The 27,140-nt window shown below is 35.9% G+C and overlaps 1 protein-coding gene across 2 annotated transcripts in view; it reads left to right on the top strand.

Moving 5' to 3' along the window:
* The window catches only part of PTPN22 (protein tyrosine phosphatase non-receptor type 22), a 71,983-nt gene that overhangs the window by 11,035 nt on the left and 33,808 nt on the right, over positions 1-27,140 (top strand). For both annotated transcript variants that reach the window (XR_013763049.1, XM_079135344.1), the window contains 10 exons: positions 4,647-4,755; positions 5,015-5,091; positions 5,219-5,314; positions 5,738-5,776; positions 7,417-7,488; positions 7,594-7,653; positions 8,222-8,364; positions 8,715-8,781; positions 9,951-10,028; positions 12,766-12,852. Coding sequence is in view for 1 of the 2 variants with exons in the window: in XM_079135344.1 (XP_078991470.1) it covers positions 4,647-4,755; positions 5,015-5,091; positions 5,219-5,314; positions 5,738-5,776; positions 7,417-7,488; positions 7,594-7,653; positions 8,222-8,364; positions 8,715-8,781; positions 9,951-10,028; positions 12,766-12,852 (828 nt within the window). In the remaining variant the exon portion in view is untranslated. The remainder of the gene's footprint in view (positions 1-4,646; positions 4,756-5,014; positions 5,092-5,218; positions 5,315-5,737; positions 5,777-7,416; positions 7,489-7,593; positions 7,654-8,221; positions 8,365-8,714; positions 8,782-9,950; positions 10,029-12,765; positions 12,853-27,140) is intronic.

The raw sequence follows: 27,140 nt of genomic DNA, 5'->3' as shown, positions 1-27,140 counted from the left end.
AGCTTAAAAAAATAAAGGAGGGCTGGGGATATAGCTCAGTTGGTAGAGTCCTTGCCTTGCAAGCACAAGGCCCTGGGTTCAATCCCCAGCACTGCAAAAAAAAAAAAAAAAAAAAAAAAAAAAAAAAAAAAAAGTATTGTGTCCATCTACAACTAAAATAATTTCTTTTAAAAAGTATTTATTTAGGGCTGGGGCTGTAGCTCAGTGACAGAACACTTGCCTATCATATGTGAGGCACTCGGTTCAATCCTTAGCACCCAATAAAAATAAATAAAATAAAGGCATACTGTCCATCTACAACTACCAAAAAAAACTATATTTAAAAATGTCCTTTAGTGTTGTTGGACTCTATTCTCTATTCAACAACAAAACAGAAAGTTTTATGTTTCTTGGGTTTGAGGTATTTCTGTAGAAAAGATAAATATGATATTTATTAAATATTAAGACATGTTTACTAAATATGAAGGATTCATTGAGCCCTGGTAGGAAAAAAAGATGCTTAGTTCTGAAGGCCAGGTTTAAGTGTTAATGTTGATTTAAAATATTCTAGAAGTCAGACTGGTCTTGTAGCAACTTCTGGAGAGTTATCATAGACCAGGGAAGACCTGGAAATACGTTGTTTCTAAATGTATTTATAGTAATGATATTAACTAACCAGTTGTGAACAGGGTACCTCTTGCACAGCAAGTATGCAAACATCTGTTGAATTGAAATGATTCATTGGTGTGAGTCAGCTTATCGATTGAATATACTTACAGCATTTCTTGACTTTTGTGCACATTAAGATGCATTTTTTGTTGTTGTTGTTGTTCTGTTGCTACCAGAATAATTTTATCGCATTCCCATTTACAGCCTCTCACTAGGGTCTATCTAGTCCCACATTTTCAGTTATTCACAGAACATATTTTTTATTTTTAAGATTTTTTTAGTTGTTGATGAACCTTTATTTGTATTTATTTATTTATTCATAAGGGATGCTGAGAATCGAACCCAGTACCTCACACATGTGTGGCAAGTGCTGTACCACTGAGTCATAACCCCAGTCCTCACAGGACATTTTAAGCATTTCCTTCTATTTTATGTATATCATTCTATTTATCTAAAGTTGACTCTCCCCAGTTTGGCTATTGCCTACCTGCCCACCCATTTACCACACTGGTGCTTTGGAAACCAACCTCCATAAATTTGATAATCTTGTTAAAGATGATTGTGTGTACACTCAGGGCCAGTTCAGTCTGTCCTCTGTTCCCACTAGTAGTACTCCTGTTTGCTGGGTTTGAAGGCCAGAGCTCCTAATTCTACTCCTTAGCATTCACACTTTCTTTGTCCTGCTGGAAGCTTGGTATAATACTGCCCTGCAGTTGTAAGGCATTGAGGAACTACTTTAGGCTCTGGAGAAAGCCCAACTTTGATTCCTTCTTTCCCTAGCACAAACAAGTCAAGGTTTATTTTTTTCTCTCCAAAATGCAACTTCTGTTATGCCTTCTATACAGTCACCTGGTCCTTCAAGGCAAAGATATTGTGGTCTTGTGTTTTCTTTTTTCTTTTGCAAGTGACCTTAGTTTACAAGTCTCTATGAGAAAAACATGCAAGACTCAGTCCTGATTTCTAGAGTCCCAGTGCCAGGACCCCAGTTTCATTCTTTCTTGGAAGGAAAAGGGTTATACAGTTCAAAAACTGAATGAACTTAGTTTATCAAGCACACATAGCTTTTGATTTCTCATATACTACCCTATTTCAGAGCCCACATGGGATGCTGGCCTCCTCACTTGATTCTCTCAGCAATTCTTCCCTGGGTTTCTCTTGACACTTCCTCCTCCATCCCCTGCCTTATGGCTGACAGAGAAATACTTTCACCCTTTAACCTCCTATCATATCATTTCTTCCTAAACCTCATCCCATCCACAGAGTTTTGCTCGCTTCTATATCCTTTTCCTTCCTACTTTTAGAAGTACCCCCTTTCTGGTGGGATTTATCATTTCTGCTCTGTTTTTTCTCTGTTGGGGTGTTGGAGCCTGGAGGTCTGCCATTTTAGGCTCTTCTTACTCATTTTTCTAAACTACTTAGTACAACTCCTTAAGTGAATTCTTCCAGATAGATGTACATCCTAATTAATTATGTGAAAATACTATATGAAATATAAGTAATAACAATTCCCTTAAAAATTTTTTTTCTTGAAAAACTCTGAGGGTGGGAACAATTATCCAGGCACTAATGTTTGAGAACAACTGCTTTGAAAAGTTAATGGCAAAATTCTATACATAAAGGAAAAAAGGAGGCTGAAGGGCTGAAGGTGTAGCTCAGTGGTAGAGTGTTTGCCTTGTGTGTATGAGGCCCTTGTTTCAACAACAAAACAAAAAGCCACCTTTCCCTCCCAGATATATACCATCTCTTCCCTTGGGTTGGGGGTGTAGCTCAGTGGTAGCATACTTGCTTAGCATGCACAAGGCTCTGGGTTTGGGTTGATCCTCAGCGAAAGAAAGAAAGAAAGAAAGAAAGAAAGAAAGAAAGAAAGAAAGAAAGAAAGAAAGAGAGAGAGAGAGAGAGAGAGAGGGAGGGAGGAAGGGAGGGAGGGAGGGAGGGAGGGAGGGAGGGAAGGAAGAAAGAAAGATTTTTTCTCATTCCTAGTGACTTGATAAAAGTTCTTTATTTCCTTACTTCTTGTTATTAGTTCACCTTGTGGAAGAAAACAGACCATAGTCATGGCTGAGAAATGCACAAGGAGTCCCAAAGATACATTTATGAAAAAAAAAGAGAAATGCCCTAGTTCTAAAGAAGTTATATATTACACATAACTGTCAGTGACATCAATTTGTGCAATAGTGAAAGAACATAGGAGTCATTTGTAGATGCTTTGTAACTGGAAGACAGTGGGAAATATGGGAGAAGCAGCTTGGGGATCAATTGCAGAGAGCCTTGAGTACCTGGCTAAGGAGTTCAGTTTTCAAATTTTTTCCTAGTAGCAACAGTTATTCAATGAAGTTGTTTTGTGCATAAGACAGATGAGAAAAGCAGGATTTTAATAAAATTAAATTGACAGAATTATGTCCAATGAATTTGGAGAAAGAAATGCATGAAGATGAGCTAACAAGCACCTATGAGTTAACAAGCTTTAAGGAAAAGACCTAAATGAAGGTATCTATAGTGAGCCTGGGAATGAAGACTGATGCAAGATATTTCATGATAAGAATCAGTTGAATGTGCTAACTAAAGAAGAGGTGGGATTGTAGAAAGGGAGAACCCTATGTGACTCAGTTTCTAGAGTGTGATTGTTTGGAATAAAGATAGTGCCATTGGCATTTACAGTGGGGACAATTATGATTTTGGTTTTAAATGTACTGAGTCAGAGGTTGTAATAAGATTCTCAAGTGAAAATCTAGGGTTGGGAATTTGGGACTGCAAGTTAGTAAGATAATGTTGATTTAGAAATTTCAGACTGATCCAACCTGGGCTGGGAATATAATTCAATTTGAATCAGTTAAATAAATCAACAAACACTTGTATGTCTTCTATAAGAGTATGTGATATCTCTGAGTAAATGTATGTATAGTAAGAGAAGAGCAGAGAGTTGGAGATTTAACACTGGAACTTTGGGTAATTCTCAGAAGACAGAAAAGGACAGACAACCAAAGAAAGAGGAGAACCAAGATGATGTAGACTAATAAGGGCCAAGGAAGGAGGAAATTTCAAGAAGGAAGTTAAAGAGAATGAAGACTGAGTAGATGCTGAGGGATCTAGTCCATAGTAGGTAATTAATGCTCCTCCTATAGCCAATTATTCATTAAATAGTGGGAAATTAATGGAAGTTATTTTTTTTTTTTTTGTTTAATTCAACACAAACTTTCATCAGTTATCATAGACATTTCTCCCTCTCTTCTCACAAGTGAGATCTAGTAGATGTGGATTCCTTGACTAGTAAGGGAGATAAAGTTTGGGACAAGTTTGATTTCCAACAAGGAGCCAAAGAGGAATTATCATTTCCTCTAACCTGAAGTTTTGATCTATAGCATAGTATTGAAAAATGGGAAAATAATTTTAAGGAATTGCTTCACTGTCAACCATGTTACGGTAGCCCCTGCCAGCCCAGATCCTATTCTACCAATAAAATGTCATGCTATTTAGAGCATTGTTTGGTTGAAGGGTAGATTTGATGTTTAAAATCACACATGACTGCTTTTGGGACTGCAATCTTTGAAATTTGTCTTGCTTTAGGCAGATTTTATTCACTTTAAGTTTTATTTCCATTTAGAAAAAAAAGTAATCTGAAATATACTAATGGAACTTAGTAACCTTCCTGTTGACTATTGAACTAAAGAGTAGCTGTAAAGGGAAGTAAATTCAACTTTGAATATCTACCCGTTGGGCGTAGCATACAGCTTGTTTTCAGAGACATTTGGTTTTTAAAATATTCATAATCTTTAAATTTTAGCTATATGTGGCTCAACTGCAGTAAGTGTGATCTTTTCACTTCTCCAAATTCACTGAATTCTGCTGTTCTTGTGCCCTGTCCTGAATGGAGTCAACCCCAGAGGATGCTAAAAGGGTTGAGGTAGAATGTTTGGAAATTGGAGAAGGAATACTCCCTAGAGGTAGCTTCTGACCTCCTTTCTTTAGGAAAATTAATTATTCTTGGAATTTTATTACAGAAGCTGAAAAGACAATCTACTAAATACAAGGCAGACAAGATCTATCCTACAACTGTGGCACAGAGACCCAAGAATATCAAGAAAAATAGATATAAGGATATTTTGCCCTGTAAGTTCCATTTTTCTCTATAAATTTGTAACTCCTCTCACTTTCAATCATTTCTCTTTTTACTAACTACTGTCGTTGCTAATCTGGAATGCAGCATTGACAAATTAGAACTGTACTATTTATGACTGCAAGAGATATTCATTCATTTATTTACTTACTCATCAAACATTCACATATCTACTGTTCACAGTATTAGGCCCTGACTTAACCGTCTATGTAAACTTTTTAAATTACACTATGTCTTTCTTTTGTATTACAGATGATCATAGCCTGGTTGAACTGTCCCTGATAACTTCTGATGAAGACTCCAGCTATATCAATGCCAACTTCATTAAGGTATACTGAAAGGAAATAAAAGCATTCCATATTTCTCTAGGAACCTAACAAAGGGAATGGGGTAGAATTGGTGAAAAGAAGAGGGTGTTATCTATAGTCACCTCATGTAATTTTTTTTCCCCTTTAGGGAGTTTATGGACCCAAAGCTTATATTGCCACCCAGGGTCCTTTATCTACAACTCTCTTAGACTTCTGGAGGATGATATGGGAATACAGTGTCCTGGTAAGTGCAAAGTTGTGTCTGTTACTTTATTCTCTAGTTCTTAGGGATAATCAGGGAAGAGTGTCAAAATGTGACTGGTTTCCCATGTGTTAAAACCAGAGTTTTTAAAATTGGTTGATGGAATTTCAGGGTTCAGACCACTTTTATTAAAATTACAATGTCATTCTTGTTCAAGGAAATGAAAGTTCATATATTGACCGGCTTTTGGTAAGAATTTACTGATTTGAATAGAGAAAAGGGAAGTGGGGACAGAAAAAAGGAAGAATATGAGAAACATTTTATATAAGTTATTAGGATTTCCTTTTTGGCTAAAAACAAAGCAAAACAGAAAAGCAGTGAGTAATGCTTTCTGACTCTGGACCCATATGTTAACTGCCTTTTCTGTCTCTATAACTGTTTTAAGTTTCTATTTCATCTCCCCAGATCATTATAATGGCATGTATGGAGTTTGAAATGGGAAAGGTGAGTTACTTTCTAGTACCTGTTGACCTAAAGGGAAAGGGAAAAGGGAAAAATTGGCAGCAGAACTTAAGAATGCCTAGGTAAAAATCATGTCATCTTCCTAGTTTTCAATTTGGGAATGCCATATGACTCCTACTTTTTTTTTTTTTTTTCACCCCTAAGAACCCCTTTACTCCATTTTCCCAAACTTTCTCTTTTAAAGTAAAAGTAATGTTTGCTTTTTCAAGTAATGATTCACTTTCTCATTTCTATTAATTTTTTTTAAACTGCCAATCAGCTTCTAATCCTGTGCTGTCCAAAATGGTGTACACTAATTACGTGTAACTGTTAAGCACTTTAAATATGACTAGTATGATCAAGGAACTAAGTTATTTTATTTTATTTTAATTGATTTAAATTTATAAACAATACTCAGTTATTGAAAAACTTTTAAGTATGATTGGATTGAACTTGGGCATATGAAACTTTTTCAAATGTAAGTTTTATTTAATTTAAGTGGAAGGAAAAGAAAAGATTTGTAGTGAAAGTTAGCATCCTAATTGAGATTATTGTAAATATAAAATATACACAGGAGTTTGAAGATTTAGTAAAAAAAAAAAAAAAGGTCAAATCTCTACTATTGTCTATTGATTTCATGTTGAATTTTACTTTGTGTATGTGAGTATACCAGGGATTGAATCCAGGGACACTAAACCACTGCAACACATCTCCATTCCTTTTTATTTTTTATTTTGAGACAGGGTTTATTAAAACTTAGGACCTCACTAAGTTGCTGAGGCTGGCCTTGAACTTGCAATCCTCCTACCTCTACCCCCTGAGATGCTGGAATTACAGGTGTACACCACTGTGTCTGGCTGAAATTTTCTATGACATTGGACTGAGATGTATTATTTTTAAAATTTTTTTAGATGTTGATACACCTTTATTCTTATTCATTTATTTTATATGCGGTGCTGAGGATTGAACCCAGTGCCTCACACATGCTAGACAAGTGCTCTTCCACGGAACCACAACTCTAGTCCCGAGATGTATTATTTTTTTAATATATATCTTTTAGTTGTAAATGGACCTTTTTTAAAATTTTTTCATTTTATTTACATGTGGTACTGAGAATCAAACCCAATGCCTCACACATGCTGGGCAAGTGCTTTACCACTGAGCTATGACCCCAGCCCCCTGAGATATATTACTAAAATTAATTTCTTATTTTCATTTTTGAATGCGGTTATCAGAAAATCACATATTTTTTCCTGGACATCACTGTTCTAACCTACTGTTGCCATTCAGAATTGGCAATGCTAATGAAAACCAAGGTAACTTCTTGTGCAGCTGTTTTTATAACCATGTAACTTCTTTTAGTTCTTTTGAAAGGTTGAAAATAGATCAAAGATCCCTATTTGTACTTTTTCAGACTTCTAAAAAGTCTATGATTTCTATATTTTTTTAATTTTTATTTTCCCATCCTTTGTAGATTTCGTGAGTCAGGAATGTTGGGGTTGAAGACCAAGGGGGTTAGAAGCACCTAACCTAAGGTGAAGACATAGAGCTGAATCTGCTTCTGAATGAGGGAGCAGGTTTTATTTCCCAGAAAAGACTAGATTATATAGAGGGAAATCACTCCATTGTGCTTTTTGTAACAGAAAAAGTGTGAGCGCTACTGGGCTGAGCCAGGAGAGGTGCAGCTGCAATTTGGCCCTTTCTCCATATCCTGTGTAAGTATGATGCCGGTTCCCATTACAACTGAGTAAAATTCCAGGATCTACTTTACAGAGAGTTTGTCTTTGAAACTGCTAATGTATTAATTTTCTTTTTCTTAGGAAGCTGAAAAAAGGAAATCTGACTATATAATCAGGACTCTAAAAGCCAAGTTCAATAGTGTAAGTATAGAACAGGAATGAATGATAAACTCAAAAGCCTACAGAGATCAAGCAGGTAAATCTATATGAGTGTGACAGACTGGGCACGAGACTATGGGGAGTGGTGGAGCATTTAATGTTCTGAAAAAGTGTTCATATTCAAAAGAGACTTCTAGTATAATCTGTGCTCTCCAATCTAGTCCACACATGACATACATATAAAGTGATAATATTAGTATGATGAATAAAGACTGAATAGTGAATAGACTGGGGTCAAATTTGAGAGCTCAGGCTGCCATAGGCCCTACTCAGTCTTTCTAAAGGCAAAGGGATTAATATGTCAGCATGTCTGTGACCCGTCTGACACACTACTTGGAAAGATCTGGTTTGGACCATTTTTAAAATCTACCTCTAATGAGTGGGGACCAGGTTCTCTAAGGAACCTGGTCTCTTGAGATCTATAGAGAATAAAACAGAACATGTCACAAAAAGAAGAAATAGATGCAACTTTGTAAGTCAGACTAATCTTTTGGTAGGATGAGGTGGAGGCCTTGAAAATTTCCTCTTATTCTAGCTATTTCTTTTAAAGGAAACTCGAACTATCTACCAGTTTCATTATAAGAACTGGCCAGACCATGATGTGCCTTCTTCTATAGATCCTATCCTCGAACTCATCTGGGATATGCGTTGTTACCAAGAAGATGACAATGTTCCTATATGCATTCATTGCAGGTAGGGTGCCATATATGAACCTTCTACTTAGAAGGAACCAAATGTCAGTCTGGCCAGGACTCCATGATTGAAAGGAACAGAAACAAACTATAAAATTCAACAGGAGCATTAAAGTCATATTTTTCTGATAAGTTACTTGTGAATAATACAGCTCAAGTAACTCTTGCTGTTGCCTAGGACCTGTTCTGAGGTTCATTGTGGCATGGCAAACATACTCTGAGAAAGGGTAGGGTTTAAAAATTTTAATTGCCTTCTGATTTCTTCTTTTTCAAATCTGCTATTGAAAATTTCCAGCTACTGTCAATGATCCACTCTCTACAAGTATACATTACTGTGATCTTTCATTTCAGTGCTGGCTGTGGAAGGACAGGTGTTATTTGTGCTGTCGATTATACATGGATGTTGCTTAAAGATGGGGTAAGTGTCTCTCACCAGATACTTCCTATTTGCTTACTCCATTGCTTTCAGACTTAGGAATAGTTTGGTTTTTCAAAACACCCTCATGATTCATCTTTTCTGGAAAATTCACTTGTAGACCCGTTTTGTCAGATGATTAAAAATCAGTTTCTAAGTAGGTTGTTCTTAAAGTATGGTCCTGGGTGCTGAGGGTAGCTCAGTGTTACGGTACATAGCTTATGTGGGGCCCTGAGTTTGATCCCTAGCACTGCAAAGAGTGGCCCCCAGACAAGAAACAGAAGCAGCATCTGAGAAGTTATTAGAAATACAAGTTCTTGGGCCTTATACCATAGATTGATCCAGAAATTCTGGAGTTGGGGCCTAGAAAACTCTTCATGTGATTCTCAGGTGTGCTAAAATTTGAAAACCACTGCCCTAAATTACATAGTTATTTGCCCTTCTTTTATCCAAACTGCTTTAGCAGATGGATAATGGACTCAACTTACTACAATCAAACTTTGTGTTTTACCTATAAATCTTTTTGTGGAAGGGTTGGAAGGACTAGGGATTGAATCCAGGGGCACTTTACCTTTACTGAGCTATAGCCCCAGGCTTTTATTATTTTTATCTTTTTAAACCTTTATTTTACTCATTTATTTATATGCGGTGCTGAGAATTGAACCCAGTGCCTCACACGTGCTAGGCGAGTACTCTGTCACTGAGCTACACCCATAGCTCACTTTAATTTTTTCCCCCCCAGGAAAAAAAATCCCCAGGGATTGAACCCAGGGCCTTCCACATGATAGGCAAGCATTCCCATACCCAGCCCTCTATAATTCATTTATAAATACCAATTAGGAAATGGGAAGTTTAAAATATGGGCTTTAGATCCATCTGCTAATTTCTTATCTACTGATCTATGTCTCTCGTTATATCTTTAGTTTCAGACATTTGATCACCCCATGTGAATTCATTTTGAACACTTTAAAAAATCTTTCCTAAGGAAAACACCAGTCTCTAAATCATGATGCAAGTGATGAGGAACCATATTCTTTTTAAAAATGCATTTTTCCTCAATATTATCCCATGTTAAGAGAGATGTCACAGAAGTACCAGACTATGAAAAAGTGGCAATGATTTATTAACAAAGAATAAAAAGGAATAAGATATTTCCCCCTTTTATTTGATAGATAATTCCTGAGAACTTCAGTGTTTTCAGTTTGATTCAGGAAATGAGAACACAGAGGCCTTCATTAGTTCAAACTCAGGTATGGACTACGGTGAACAGAGCAGAACATGTGTTTATGAGTCTTGCTTCATTTCTGTGTTTAATGATAAGGCATCCAAAAACCACTGGCTGCTCAGATGTAACACCAATTTGCTACTAAATGCTCTTCTCTACCTCTGAATATCCCAGTATTTTTTTCTGTATCTCTTATCCTGAGTCAAATTATTTTCATTTCTTATATTTAAATATCTGTTTGGAAAAGGTTAAGAAACCAATATAATATTTCTTACTTACATAGAATGTAATTTAAGGGTCTTAGTGACTAGAAATTTTGTAGTAATAAATTTCTGAAAAATAGAAAAGTAGGGATTCATAATTTCTAGTTTAGAAGGTAGTAACAGAGTCTGGCAAGCAGTCTAAATATTCATTTTAGGAAACCATGAAAATTCAAATTAAAATCAATCATATTCTAGCTGGGTGCAGTGCAATATGCTTGTAATCCCAGTGAATCTGGAGGCTGAGACAGGAGGATCACAAGTTTGAGGCCAGTCTCAGCAATTTAGTGAGACTTTGTCTCACAATATAATTTAGAAATGGACTAGGGATGTGGCTTCAGTGCCCCAGGACTCAATTCCCAGTACAAAAAAAAAAAAAAAAAAAAAAAAAAAAAAAAAAAAAATCACATTTTTTTTTTTAATTAGAGATAGTTACAGTTACTATTTTCTATGGTTTCTCTTGTCCTTATTGAATGCATACTTAAAATAAAAACACAATTGTAATTATACTGTATTATTTATCACAATCTTTAAACCCTCCCCCAAATTGCCCATGCTTGTTTATTCCATTAGGATCTCTTCCTAGCTCAAATCTCTCATAGTCTACAATATTAATTTCACTCATAAATCTATATTAATAATTTATCCACATTTCTATGTGGTCTCCATCTTTAAGATGGAATTTAGCATTTACCCTTTTATTCATCAAATATATATTGCTGTTTATTAGATGTCAGACTTTTTTTGCATAATTGTTTACTTTGAAGTAGCAAGACACCAAAGTGTTTCAAGCACCTATAAATGAAATTGCACCTCGATTTAAAGATAAAACAACTGACAATGGCAGTTTAGATATTTTAATCTAGAAGTTATGAATTGAAGGGAAAATATGAAGGAAAAAGCTATTTGATTGGCCCACACAGGTTTTCCACTAATAGCTTGTGGAAAAAAAATTCTTTTTTGTGTGTTGACTTTATGTGTTTTCTACAGTCAACCTATGAGGGGAAAAGTTTATGTCAAATGAAAGCATTAGCTGCTTTAGTGCTATCAGATATGAAAGAAGAGGGATCCATAAAAATACAGGAAGTATGCAACCTACTTATACAAATTGTAATACTAAATTAATAAAACCATACCCCATTTCAGAAAAATTCCACTCCAGGTCCTACTTTGTGTGTGTGGTGTCAGGGATTGAACCCAGGGGCATTTAACCACTGAGCCATAACCCTAGCCATTTTTATTTTTTATTTTGAGACAGGGGTCTCTTTTCACTCAGTTACTAGGGACAAGACTCTACTTTTTTTTTTAGTCGTAGATGAGCACAGAATATTTATTTATTTTTATGTGGTACTGAGGTTTGAACCAGTGCCTCACATATGCTAGGCAAGCACTCTACCACCAAGCCACAACTCCAGCCTAGGCCCTACCTTTAAGTTGGAAGACAACTGAAAAAGTCCTTACTTTTGGCATTATCAATGACTAACTTATCAAATAACAGTTGTAGCTGCTATTTCTGACATTACTTTAACCACAAAATGGCAGTGTAACCAGATGAGTACTTCCTGTCTGTCTGATTTTTCTCTTAAAAAAAATTAAAGTGTTCCATGGCTGTATTGAATAATGTAGATTCTATATTGTTCTCCTGCTAAAAATACCTCTAGAAAAAAAGTTGTTTCTATTTGCATGCGATTGTATGATATATCAGAGAAAGTAGTTGAGTAGTTACAAAGGAAAAATCTTGATAGTGAAAACTGATAAAACTATTTATAATAAGTAGAGGTCTCATATAATAAGTAGGGGGTCTCATTTCTCTATGGTGAATCCTTTTATAATCACAAATTTCCAAGTCTTATTCAGACATTTATTTTTCTTTGGTATCTCTACTAGGACAAAGTTTCAGCAATTGATCTAAGTACACTAAGTGAAGTCAGAAGACTCAGTTTCCAAACCAAGTTCTGGAAATTACTTCTGAATGGCCCTGGACAAACTGTCTGAAAATAGGCATAGTAACCTACCTACTTCACAGAGCAATTGTGAGGGTCAAGTTAGATAATACATATTTCAGCTCTCTCTCCATAAGCCAACAGTTACCTACCCTTTTCCAGAAAAGTGAATGAGGCTTATAAGAAATGCATCTAGGATGAAATAAAATAAATTTTTAAAATGTGAGCATAGAAAACAGAATTAGAGGAATGATAGTAGAAGGAAAGATAAGTAAGAAAGTGGGGGTTAAAACATAAAAGAAACATGCCATAAATCTTGTACATTAACTACAATGATGTAAAATATTCAGCTATTTCTAGAAGACTAAAAGTGTTTTGAAATCTTAAATGGGCTACATAAATATAAGGCATTGTTATTAAGTTGAATAACCCATGTTGGTGGTTTTTTCAGGTCTGCTGAATTGATATTTGATAGGTATTTATATTCCTGAAATCTGGTTCTGTAGTTCATCAAGATTTTTTGTTTTCTTCATTCATTCTGGTTTATGATGCTCTTCAGGAACAGTATGAACTGGTCTACAATGCTGTATTAGAACTATTTAAGAGACACCTGGATGTTATTGGAGATAAACACTCTGAGAGAGAGGTAAAGTTTAAATTAGATACTTTGTCATTCTTTTTTCCATTTCTCAGGTTAGTTGTGAGATTTATCTACTTACACTCAACTAAATTAGAATATTGGGTGTGCATAGGGCTGCACTGAAAATCTCCAGTAGATGACAAATTAATTTGAGGTAGCATAACTTAGAAAATTAATCTTTTGGTTAACTTATTGTTTACAATTCCCAGCTAAATTTAGAAATCAGTTTACTTACTCAGGGCAAACATATATTGTAATGCCATGTTTTAAGACAGTTGTTGGCAAGTTAGATGTAAAAGGGACAAATATAAAATGAAGTCATGGTTGAGTGATTTTTCAGGCTACACTAGCCTTACTTTGAAGATTCCCATAAATTTTTTTTAATTTATTTTTTCCCATAACAATTTTTAAGTTAAAAAAATTGTTAAATAAAAATTGTATGCATTCGTGGTGTGTGACATGATATTTTGATACATATATAATTGTGGAATGACTAACTTAAGCTAATTAACATACCATTACCTCACAGACCTATCATGTTTTGTGGTAAGAATATTTAAAATCTAGTACAATCAGAAGAATGAGAAAGTATATTCCATTTATGCATGATGTGTCAAAGTGCATTCTAATATTATGTATAACTAATTAGAACAAATACAAAATTTAAAAAATCTATTTTCCTAGCAATTTTTAAGTATACATATTGTTATTAACTATAGACACCATCTTGTATGGCAGATTTCTTGAATTTATTCCTCTTCTCCAACTGAAACTTCGTATTTTTTGACCAGCATCCCTACAAACCCTCCCTTTCCCCAGTTCCTGGTAATCACCATTGTGCTGTCTACTTTTATGAGTTTGACTTTTTTAGACTCTACATGTAAGTGAGATCATGCAGTGTTTGTGTCTCTGTCACAAATGACAGGATTTCCTTCTTTTTCATGCAGAATAGTATTCCCTTGTGTATATCAGCATGTTTTCTTTATTTATCCATTGATGAACATTTAGTATGAATTCATATCTCAGCTATTGGAAATAATGCTGCAAAAAATTGAAGTACAGGGGCTGGGGAGATAGCTCAGTTGGTAAAGTGCTTGCCTTACAAGCACAAGGCCCTGGGTTCAGTCCCCAGCTCCGCAAAAAAAAAAAAAAAAAAAAAAAAAAAAAATTGAAGTACAAACAGCTCTTCAGTATACTGATTTCAATTCCTTTAGACAAATTCAGATCATATGGTAGTTCAATTTTTAACTTTTTGAGGAATCTCCCGATTATTTTCTATAATAGATTACTAATTCACATTCCCACCAACACTGTATAAGTGTTTCCTTTTCTGAATATCCTTGCCAACACTTTTTATCTCATCTTTCCTCCTGACTTAGGTGCTAGGGATTGAACCCAGGGCCTTGTGCATACACCACTGAGCTATACCACAGTTCTTGTCTTTTTTTTTTTTTTTTCTTTTTTCTATTTTTTTAAAATTTATTTTTATTGGGATACATGTTTTTGTTTGTACATGGAGTAACAGCATACCATTTGCGTAATCATACATTTACATAGGGTAATGATGTTTGATTCATTGTTATTTTTTCCTTCCTCCCCACCCCTCCCATCCCTCTTTTCCCTCTATACAGTCCCTCCTTCCTCCATTCTTGCCCCCCCCACCCCCCATTATGTGTCATCCTCCACTTCTTAGCGAGATCATTTGTCCTTCGGTTTTTTGAGATTGGCTTATCTCACTTAGCATGATATTTTCCAATTTCATCCATTTGCCTGCAAATGCCATGATTTTATTATTCTTTATAGCTGAGTAATATTCCATTGTATATATATATACCACAGTTTCTTTATCCATTCATCAACTGAAGGGCATCTAGGTTGGTTCCACAATCTGGCTATTGTGAACTGAGCAGCAATGAACTTTGATGTGGCTGTATCTCTGTAGTGTGCTGATTTTAAGTCCTTTGGGTATAGGTGGAGGATTGGGATAGCTGGCTCAAATGGTGGGTCCATTCCAAGTTTTCTAAGGAATCTCCACACTGCTTTCCAGAGTGGCTGCACTAATTTGCAGCCCCACCAGCAACATATGAGTGTACCTTTATCACCACATCCTCTCCAACACCTATTGTTGCTTGTATTCTTTTTTTTTTAATTTATTTTTATTGTAAACAAATGGATACATGTTGTTTCTGTTTGTACATGGAGTAACAGCATACCATTTGCATATTCATAAATTTACATATAGTAATGATGTTTGGTTCATTCCATTATTTTTTTCCTTCCCCCCCACCCCTCCCACCTCTCTTTTCCCTCTATACAGTCCCTCCTTCCTCCATTCTTGTCCCACTCCCACCCCCCATTAAGTGTCATCATCCGCTTATCAGTGAGATCATTCCTCCTTTGGATTTTTGAGATTGGCTTATCTCACTTAACATGATATTCTCCAATTTTATCCATTTGCCTGCAAATGCCATAATTTTATTATTCTTTATAGCTGAGTAATATTTCATTGTATATATATATATATATATATATATATATATATATATATACCACAGTTTCTTTATCCAGTCATCAATTGAAGGGCATCTAGGTTGGTTCCATAGTCTGGCTATTGTAAATTGAGCCGCTATGAACATTGATGTGGCTGTATCTCTTTAGTGTGCTGATTTTAAGACCTTTGGGTATAGGACGAGGAGTGGGATGACTGGATCAAATGGTAGGTCCATTCCAAGTTTTCTAAGGAATCTCCACACTGCTTTCCAGAGTGGCTGCACTAATTTGCAGTCCCACCATTGTATTCTTGATAATCGCCATTCTAATTGGGGTGAGATGGAATCTTAGTGTAGTTTTGATTTGCATTTCTCTTATTATTAAAGATGGTGAAAATTTTTTCATATGTTTGTTGATTGCGTGTAGATCTTGTTCTGTGAAGCGTCTGTTCATATCCTTAGCCCATTTGTTGATTGGGTTCTTTGTATTCTTGGTGTAAAGTTTTTTGAGTTCTTTATATATTCTGGAAATTAGTGCTCTATCTGAAGTATGAGTGGCAAAGATTTTCTCCCACTCTGTAGGCTCTCTCTTCGCATTGCTGATAGTTTCCTTTGCTGAGAGAAAGCTATTTAGTTTGAATCTATCCCAGTTATTGATTCTTGCTTTTATTTCTTGTGCTATGGGAGTCCTGTTAAGGAAGTCTGACATGTTGAAGATTTGGCCCTACTTTTTCTTCTATAAGATGCAGGGTCTCTGGTCTGATTCCGAGGTCCTTGATCCATTTTGAGTTGATTTTTGTGCAGGGTGAGATAGGGGTTTAGTTTCATTCTGTTGCATATGGATTTCCAGTTTTCCCAGCACCATTTGTTTAAGAGGCTATCTTTTCTCCATTGCACATTTTTGGCCCCTTTGTCTAATATGAGAAAATTGTATTTATTTGGGTTTGTGTCCATGTCCTCTATTCTGTACCATTGATCTGCCTGTCTATTTTGGTACCAATACCATGCTGTTTTTGTTACTATTGCTTTGTAGTATAGTTGAAGTTCTAGTAATGTGATACCCCTGTTTCATTCTTCCTGCTAAGGATTGCTTTAGCTATTCTGGGTTTATTATTCTTCCAGATGAATTTTGTGATTGCTTACTTTATTTCTGTAAGGTACATCATTGGGATTTTAATTGGAATTGCATTGAATCTGTATAGCACTTTTGGTAGTATGGCCATTTTGACAATATTAATTCTGCCTATCCAAGAACATAGGAGATCTTTCCATCTTCTAAGGTCTTCCTCAATTTCTTTCTTTAATGTTTTGTAGTTTTCATTGTAGAGATCTTTTACCTCTTTGGTTAGATGGATGCCCAAGTATTTTATTTATTTATTTTTTTTCTTTTTTGAGGCTATTGCAAATGGAGTTGTTTTCCTCATTTCCCTTTCAGATGTTTCATCACTTGCACATAAAAATGCTTTAGATTTATGTGTGTTGATTTTATAGGCTGCTATTTTGCTGAATTCATTGATGAGGTCTAGAAGTTTTCTGGAGGAGTTTTTTGGATCCTCTAAATATAGAATCATGTCATCAGCAAATAGTGACAGCTTAAGTTCCTCTTTTCCTTTAATTTCTTTAGTCTGCCTAATTGCTCTGGCTAGAGTTTCGAGGACAATGTTGAATAGAAGTGGTGAAAGAGGACATCCCTGTCTTGTTCCTGTTTTTAAAGGGAATTGTTTCAGTTTTTCTCCATTAAGAATGACGTTGGTCATGGGCTTAGCATAAATAGCCTTTACAATGTTCAGGTATGTTCCTACTATCCCTATTTTTTCTAGTGTTTTGAGCATGAAGGGGTGTTGTATTTTGTCGAACGCTTTTTCTGTGTCAATTGAAATAACCATATGATTCTTATCCTTAAGTCTATTGACATGATGGATTACGTTTATTGATTTACAGATGTTAAGCCATCCTTGCATTCCAGGGATGAACCCCACTTGATCGTGGTGCACGATTTTCTTAATATGCTTTTGGATACGGTTTGCCAATATTTTGTTAAGGATCTTTGCATCTATATTCATCAAGGATATTGGTCTAAAATTTTCTTTCCTTGATGTGTCTTTTCCTGGTTTGGGTATGAGGGTGATTTTAGCTTCATAGAATGAGTTCGGTAGGGTACCCTCCTTTTCTATTTCCTGGAATACTTTGAGAAGTATTGGAATGAGTTCTTCTTTGAAAGTCTTGTAGAACTCGGCTGAGAATCCATCTGGCCCTGGGCTTTTCTTGAATGGTAGGTTTTTAATGGCTTCTTCTATTTCATCACTCGATATTGATCTGTTTAAATTGTGTATGTCCTCCTGGTTCAGTTTGGGAGGAGCATATGTCTCTAGAAATTTGTCAATGTCTTCGGTTTGTCAATGGTTTCTATTTTGTTAAAATACAGATTTTCGAAGTAGCTTCTCATTATGTTCTGTATCTCAGTGGTGTCTGTCGTGATATTTCCTTTTTCATCACAAATTTTAGTAATTTGAGTTTTCTCTCTCCTTCTCTTTGTTAGTGTGGCTAAGGGTTTGTCTATTTTGTTTACTTTTTCAAAGAACCAACTTTTTGTTTTGTCAATTTTGTGAATTGTTTCTTTTGTTTCAATTTCATTGATTTTAGCTCTGATTTTAATTATTTCCTGTCTTCTACTACTTTTGCTGTTATTCTGTTCTTCTTTTTCTAGGGCTTTGAGCTGTAATGTTAAGTCGTTTAGTTGTTGACTTTTCATTCTTTTCTGGAATGTGCTCCATGCAATGAATTTTCCTCTTAGTACCACTTTCATAGTGTCCCAGAGATTTTGATATGTTGTATTGTCATTCTCATTGACCTCTAAGAATTTTTTTATCTCCTCCCTGTTTTTTTTTTTTTTTTTTTTTTTTGTTATCCATGTTTCATTCAATAGCATATTATTTAGTCTTCGGGTGTTGGAGTAATTTCTGTTTTTTATTTTGTCATTGATTTCTACTCTCAGTCCATTATGATCTGATAGAACACAAGGCAGTGTCTCTATATTTTTGCATTTCCTGCTGGCTGGTTTGTGGCATAACATATGGTCTATTTTCGAGAAGGTTCCATGTGCTGCTGAGAAGAAAGTGTATCTGCTCGTTGATGGATGGAATATTCTATATATGTCTATTAAGTCTAGGTTATTGATTGTGTTATTGAGTCTGTGGTTTCTTTGTTTGGTTTTTGTTTGGAAGATCTATCTAGTGGTGACAGCGGTGTGTTAAAGTCACCCAGAATTATTGTGTTGTGGTCTATGTGATTCTTGAAATTGAGAAGGATTTGTTTGATGTACAGGGATGCACCAATGTTTGGGGCATAAATATTTACTATCATCATGTCTTCCTGATTTATGGTTCCCTTAAGCAGTATGAAATGTCCTTTTTTATCCCTTCTGACAAACTTTGACTTGAAGTCCACTTTATCTGATATAAGGATGGAAACCCCCGCTTTTTTACTGAGTCCATGTACGTGGTAGGTTTTTTCCCATCCTTTCACCTTTAGTCTGTGGATGTCTTTTTCTATGAGATGGGTCTCTTGCAGGCAGCATATTGTTGGGTCTTTCTTTTTAATCCATTCTGCCAGTCGATGTCTTTCGAATGATGAGTTTAGGCCATTAACGTTCAGGGTTATTATTGAGATATGATTTGTATTCCCAGTCATTTGGGCTTATTTTTGGTTTTTAAGTTGGCTTGGTTTCTCCTTTGAGTGGTTTTTCTCTAAAGTAGTTCCACCCTTTGCTGACCTACATTGTTGTTTTTCATTTCCTCCTCATGGAATATTTTGTCGAGAACATGCTGTAGTGCAGGCTTTCTATTTGTAAATTCTTTTAACTTTTGTTTATCATGGAAGGATTTTATTTCATCTTCAAATCTGAAGGTTAGTTTTGCTGGGTAGAGAATTCTTGGTTGGCACCCATGTTCTTTCAGAGCTTGAAATATGTTGTTCCAGGCCCTTCTAGCTTTTAGAGTCTGGGTTGAGAAGTCTGCTGCTATCCTTACTGGTTTTCCCCCTATATGTAATCTGATGCTTTTGTCTCACGGCCTTCAAAATCCTATCTTTATTTTGAATGTTAGGCATTTTCATTATAATGTGCCTTGGTGTGGATCTGTTGTGATTCTGTGCATTTGGTGTTCTGTAAGCCTCTTGTATTTGATTTTCCATTTCATTCTTTAGGTTTGGGAAATTTTCTGATATTATTTCATTGAATAGGTTGTTCATTCCTTTGGTTTGTATCTCTGTGCCTTCCTTAATCCCAATAATTCTTAAATTTGGTCTTTTCATGATGTCCCATAGTTCTGTTCATGATTTCTTACTATCTTCTCTGTTTGGGCAACTTTATTTTCAAGATTAAGTATTTTGTCTTCATTGTCTGAGATTCCATCTTCCAAGTGTTCTAGTTTGTTGGTGATGCTTTCCATTGAGTTTTTCATTTTATTTGGTTTATTGTTTCCTTCATTTCAAGGATTTCCGTTTGGTTTTTTTTTTTTTTTTTTTTGGGGGGGGTGCTGGGGATCGAACCCAGAGCCTTGTGCTTACCTTGTAAGCACTCTACCGACTGAGCTATCTCCCCAGCCCCCCGTTTGGTTTTATTTGAGAATCTCTATCTCTTTGTTGAAATGATCTTTTGCTTCCTGCAGGTGCTCTTTCGGCTTATTGGTAATATCATTCATTGCCTGCATTTGCTCTCTTATCTCATCCTTTGCTTCGCAAATCATCTTAATCATGTATAATCTGAAGTCCTTTTCTGACATTTCTTCTAACATACTGTCATTGGATTCTATTAATATAGAATCTAGATTTGTTTGGATCATTTCCTTCCCTTGTTTTTTCATGTTGTTCATGTATCTTCCCCTCTAGCAGTGCAGTTCTGGGGTATTGCAGATTTCCCCCTATAGGCTTATAGTGGCCATATAGGTTTCCAAAAGGGAAATCTCTTTAAGAGGAGATCAATATTAGCAGTGCCCAATTCAGACACAATGCAATCCTAGACCAAATAACCCCTATGAGGACAATAACAAAATTGTCATAATAAACAGAATGAGTTCAAATATTATCTTCAGTAAAACACACAGATTTGCAATAAGGTCTGCAGTTTCTAATGGAGGACAAAGAGGATGCAGAGGGATGTAAAATGTAGCTGTTAATGGGATAAGAAAAGAATATACAGAAGTTCTAGATAATAGAAAGGGTGAGGTGTAATCAAAAGAAATTGGATGTTAGCATGCAAGAAAGGGAGAAAGAGACTCTGAGGGAACAGGTAAACAAAAGGAAAAGAAAGCAAGACAAGTAAAGATATAAAACTTAAAATTTTTTCAATAAGGAGAAAAAAGAAAATCTACAGTATAACAGTCATATAGTAATGAAACCTCCCAGTGTTCAGTAGCCTGATGCATGAGAGGTACCTGACAATGAGCTTCAGGTCTCCAGCAGGCGTCTCAGGATGGGTTTTGCCCCACCTAAAGATCAGAGCTATGGCTTCCAGGATTATCCAAGATGGCCACTCTGGCTTCCAAATATGTTGGCAAATGGGGAGCTGCAGCTCAGGGTGTGAACGTGGTCAGCTGGAGGTCCTGGAGGCGGGGTGCGGTCAGTCAGGCAGGGGTCCTGGAGGTGGGGTGTGTTTGGTGTGGTTGCAGGATCCTGGAGGCCCCGTGCAGTCAGTTGGTCTGGGGGTCCTGGCGGCAGGGAGCAGTCATTAGATGTGAGGATCCCAGAGGCAGGGAGGGATCAGTTGGGCTGAGAGATCCTGGAGATGGGGCTCAGTCAGTCCGGCCAGGGGTCCTATGGGGCCTGGCTGTTGTCTCAAAATGGCGGCAGCCATGTGTAATCAAACCTGCAGGTACTGTCACAGTGAACTTCCAGGCAACAACAGGCAGCAGGTGCTCCACTGGCGGTCGACGATCAGTTTGCTCATTGTTGTCAGCCAATTGGGAGGTGAACTTCATGCACTGGGTGATGGATAGGTGTAAGGCAGGCTATGGACAGGTGAGAGGCAAGCAAATGGCAGATGACAGACACCTGCAGTGAGCAATCTGCGCTCAAAAAAGGCGTTGATATGCTGGCAGACTACAGGTGATCACAGCAGACAAATGGGGTAAAGAGCAGGGGATCAATAAGCAGCAAAAACTGCTTCACCAAGAAACATATCCTCTGCTTGAAACCAGAGTTACAGAGCGACAAGGAATGCAGCCTCCCTCTAGTCCACCATCTTGGATCTCCCCCTGTGTTGTCTATTTTTGTGTGTATGTGCAGTGCTGGGGATTGAACCCAGGGCCTTGATGCATGCCCAGTTCTTGTCTTTTTGATAATAACATCCTAATAAGTGAGAAGATACCTCATTGTTGTTTTAATTTGAAAGTTGGGATTTCTCATATATCTGTTGGCCATTTGAATGTTTGGTTTTTGTTTTTTGAATAGTTGTAGATGGACACAATACCTTTATTTTTTATTACATGGTGCTGAGGATCAAACCCAGTGCCTCACATGTGTTAGGCAAGTACTCTACCACTGAGCCCAACCCCAGCCCATTGAATGGCTTTTTGAGAATCTTTTCAGGTCCTTTACAAATTTTTAAATCAGGTTGTTTTCTTGTTATTGAATTGTATGAATTTTTTGTATATTTTGAATATTAACCCTTTATCAGATTTATGGTTTACAAATATTTCCTTCCATTCCAAAGGTTGTCCCTTTACTTTGTTGATTGATTCCTTATATCATTAGATTTTGAGAATATTTTAAAATGTATAAAGGATTTTTTAGCTAAAGTTCTAAGATACAAAAATGATTACAATTTGGCCAAATGCCATTTGACAGTTGAAGCAAAAATATAATACTGTCTGATGTGATTTGAAATGTACTAGGAGAGATATTTAAGATGATTGTATTATAGTAGAAGGAAGGGTAAAGGAGATAAGATTTCTATACTTGAACTGGTACAGTGTTAACACCAGTAGGACTGTGATTTTTATATCTATATCTATATATACAAACATACTTACATATAATATTGCATATTATATATGTATATAAAACATAAATAATACACATAACGTAATATATGAAATACCTAGAGCCACCACTAAAAAGGTTATATAAAGAGATACAGGCTGGGGGTAGCTCAGTGAATGCTTACCTAGCATGTGGAAGACCCTGGGTTCAATCACCAACACCACAACGAGAGAGAGAGGGAGAGATAGATACACTTTTAAAAACACTACAGGTAAATCAAATGAAATTCTAAAAGATTCAGGAAAGGGAAAAATTCAAGAAAAAGAAAAGAGAAATGAGAAACAAAGGACAAATCAAAAACCAAAAATAAAATGGCAGACTTAAGCCCAATCATATCACTAATTACTTTAAATATAAATGGTCTAAATATACCAATTTATATTTGTGGCAGAGTAAATTAAAAACTTACATATAAGCTCTCTATGAGAAACTCACTTTGAATATATAGATTGATTGAAAGGATTGGAAAAAGGGTATATCATATAAACATGAGCCAAAGGAAAGCAGGAGTAATTATATTAATATCAGATAAAGTAGACCAAGGCCTAGAAAGTCATTAGAGACAGGAAAAGACATTATATAATGATAAAGAAAAGGTCAGTCCACCTTAAACACATAGTAGACTCAAATGTTATGGACCAAACAATGGAACTACAAAATATATAAAGAAAAAGGAGCAATAGAGAAACCACACCAATAATTGGAAATTTCAGTACTTCCCTCAATAAATGACAGAACAATTAGGCAAAAAATCAGCAAGAATATAGAACTCACCAGGACCATCAACTGAAAGGATCAATAATCATAGAATACTCCATTTAACAACACAAAAATTAACATTCTTTTAAAGTGCCCCTTGAACATATAGCAAAATAGACTATATCCTTAGCCATAAAACAAATAACAATTTAAAACAATTGAAATCACAGAGAATGTATCCTCTGACCACAATGGAGTCAAACTAGAAATCAGTAACAAGAAGATAACATGAGAATATCCAACCACATCCTTTTAATAATCCTTTGGGCTAAAGAAGAAGTCTTCGGAACATTTTTAAAAAGACACTCTGAATTGAAAAAAAAATGAAAATACAACATATCAAAATTTGTAGGATAGATTCCAACAGTATTGAGGGAAATTATTTCTTATTAAAAAAATTTTTTTTTCAGTACTGGGGGCTAAACTGAGGGGCACAGTACCACTGAGTTACACCCTATCCCTTCTAATTCATTTAGAGACAAGGTCTCACTAAGTTGCCCAGGCTGGCCCAAATCTTCATGCCTTCAGCCTCCTGAGTCACTGGGATTACCTGCTTGTGTACTGTACCTGGCCTGAGGGAAATTTAAAAATTAACAGAGGCTTGGGTTGTGACTCAGTAGTAGAGCACTTGCCTAGCATATGTGAGGCACTGGGTTTGATCCTCAGCACCACATGAAACTAAATAAAGGTATTGTGTCCATCTACAACTAAAAAACAATATTTTTTAAAGGAAACTAATAAAAGTTTCAAATCAGGCTTGGGTTGTGACTTGGCGATAGAGCCTTTGCCTAGCACTTGTGGGGCATTGGGTTTGATCCTTAGTACCACACAGAAATAAATAAAATGAAAGTGAAAAATATATATATATATATATACATATATTTGGTACCAGGGATTGAATTCAGAAACACTCTCCACTGAGCCACACCCCCAGCCCTATTTTGTATTTTTTTTTAAGAGACAGGGTCTCACTGAGTTGCTTAGCACCTCACTTTTGCTGAGGTTGGCTTTGAATTCACAGTCCTCCTGCCTCAGCTTCCCAAACTGCTGGAATTATAGGTGTGCACCACTGTGCCCGACTAAAATATATACATATTTTTAAAGTTTCAATCAATAATCTAAGCTCTCATTTCAAGAATACACAAAAAGATAAATAATAATGGGCAGAAATCTATGAAGTTGAAAATGTAACAAAAAGAGAAAGAATGGAGAATATTAAGTGAATCTTTGAAAACATCAATAAAATTGATAAACCTCTAAAACTGACAAAGATCAAAAGGGAAACAATAACAATCAACAATACCAGAAATGAAATGGGCACTATCACTACAGGTCAAAAGAATAATAAAAAATAGTCTGAGACAGACATCATTCCCCTGTGTACATGTATGATTACACGAATGGTGTGAGTCTACATCGTGCACAACCATAGAAATGAAAAGTTGTACCCCATTTGTGTACAATGAATCAAAATGCAGTTTGTAAAAAAAAAGTAGTATAATGTCTCTACACACAAACATTTGACAAGTTGAACAAAATGGCTTACCTTCCTTGAAAAAAAGCTTAGCATGACATAATTTGAATAGTTCTTAATAATCAAGTACAATTTTTAAATTGTAATTTAAAAACTTTCCAAAAAGAAATCTCCAGGTTCACATAGTTTCATCAGAGAATTCTGATGAAATGCTTAAGAATTAACTCCAATATAGTTCGTACACCAGTAAACAGAAAAGGAGATATTTTCTAGTTAATATTTTTATTGTGATGAAATACATCATTTTGATTTATCATTTTTAAATGAACAATTCAGTAGCATCGAATATATTCACAATTTGTGTGACCATCACCACTGCTTACTTCCAAGAACCTTCTCATCATCCTAAATAGAAACTATCCGTTAAACAATACCCGTCCATTCTCCCTTTCCACTACCTCTTAAAAACCAGTTCTACTTTCGATTTTGGGGTGTGTGTGTTGGGAATTGAACCCAGGGGTGCTTTACTACTGAGCTACATCTCCAGTCCTTCTTTTATTTATTTTGAGACAGGGTCTCACTAAGTTTCTTAGGGTCTCACTGAGTTGCTGAGGCTGGCCTCAAACTTGTGATAGGCCTGTCACAACTTCTTGAGCCACTGGGATTATAGGCATGCCCCGCCATACCTGGCCAACATTCTACTTTCTATCTCTATGAATTCAACTACTTTAGATATCTTATATGAATGAACTTTATCCTTTGGTGTCTGGCTTATTTCACATGGCCTAATGTCCTTAAGGTTTTCCATGTTGTAGCATGTGTCAGAATTTCCTTCCTCATTAAGACTGAATAATATTACATTGTTTACCACATTTTATTTATTCATTCATCCATTGACAGACAGTAGGGTTGCTTCCACATTTTGACTGTTATAAGTAATGCTGCTATAAGTATGGGTATACAAATATCTCATGTTCCTGCTTTTAATTCTCAGAAGTGGGATTTTTGGATCATATGGTAATTTTTTGTTTAGCTTTTGGGGGAGCCACCATACTGTTCTTCATAGAAGTTGCACCAATTTATATTTCCTCTAGCAGTACACAAACTTTATGCTTTCTCTATATCCTTGCCAATACTTGGTACTTTTTCTTTCTATATTTTTAAAATTGGTGCATTATATATAACAGAAGAATTCATTGTGATATGTTTATACATGCACATGACATAGTTTGATTAATTTCATTCTGCTGTTCCTTCCCTTTCCCATTCCTCCTCCCTCCCCCTTGTTCCCCTTCTCTATCCCACTGTTCTCCCTTCTATTTTCATGAGACCCTACCCACCTTTTTAAAAATGTCTTATTTCTCTCTAGATTTCAAATATAAAACATTTCATCCTTGATTTTCTGTGTCTGGCTTATTTCACCTAGCATGATGTTCTCCAGGGTTCCATCCATTTCCTGGCAAATGCCGCAATTCCAGTCTTATTTATGACTGAGTAAAACTCCATTGTGTATATATACATATCACATTTTCTTTATCCAATTGTCTACTGAGGGACACCTAGGTTGGTCCCATGACTTGGCTTTTGTGAATTATGCTCCTATAAACATTGGTATGCAGGTATCACTATAGTATGCTGATTTTAGCTCTTTTGGATAAATACCAAGGAGCAGGATAGCTGGATCATATGATGGGCCCATTCCTAGTCTTTTGAGGAATCTCTATACTGCTTTACAAAGTGGTTATACCAACACTTGGTTTTTTTTTTTCTCCTTCTTTTGTATGATAGCCATCCTAATGGGTGTGAAGTATCTTGTTGTGATTTTGATTTGCATTTTCCTAATGATTAGTGATATTAAGCATATTTTGTGTGTTTATTGTGCATTTGTATATATTCTTGGCAATTCACATGAAACACACTGATTATTTCCTTTTTAGTGCTGGGAATTGAACCCAGGACCTTACACATGCTAGGCAAGCACACTACTACTGAGCTGCATCCCCTGCTGTATATTTCCTTGGAAAAATATCTCTTCAAAAAAAAAATCCCTTTAAGTCTTTTACCCATTTTTTAATTGGGTTTTTTAATTTTGTTGTTGTTGACTTTTAGGAATACTCTCTCTATTCCAGTTGTTAATCCTTAAACATATATTTGATTTATAAAACCTGTCTTCCGTTCTGTGGGTTGCCTTTTTACTCTGTTACGTGCCCCCTTCCCCAACCACTTTTCTTTCTTTCTTTCTTTTTTAATGTGTTACTAGTGATTGAACCCAGTGGTGTTCTATCACTGAGCTACATCCTCTGTCTTCTTTATTTTTTGAGACAAGGTATCACTAAGTTGCTGGGGCTGACCTTGAATTTGTTATCCTCCTGCCTCAATCTCTCAAGTAGCAGGGATTATATGCATGCACCACTGCACTCAGCTTGATTGTGTCCTTTTATACATGAAAGTTTTTCATTTTGATAAACTTAATTTGTCCCTTTTTCTTTAATTGTTGTGCCTTTGGAGTCATATACAAGAAATCAGTTCAAATC

The sequence above is a fragment of the Sciurus vulgaris genome (genome assembly GCF_902686455.1).
Source record: "Sciurus vulgaris genome assembly, chromosome: 1".
Lineage (NCBI taxonomy): Eukaryota > Metazoa > Chordata > Mammalia > Rodentia > Sciuridae > Sciurus > Sciurus vulgaris.
Note: the sequence above shows the minus strand (reverse complement) of the source record. Positions and strands in the feature narration are given on the sequence as shown.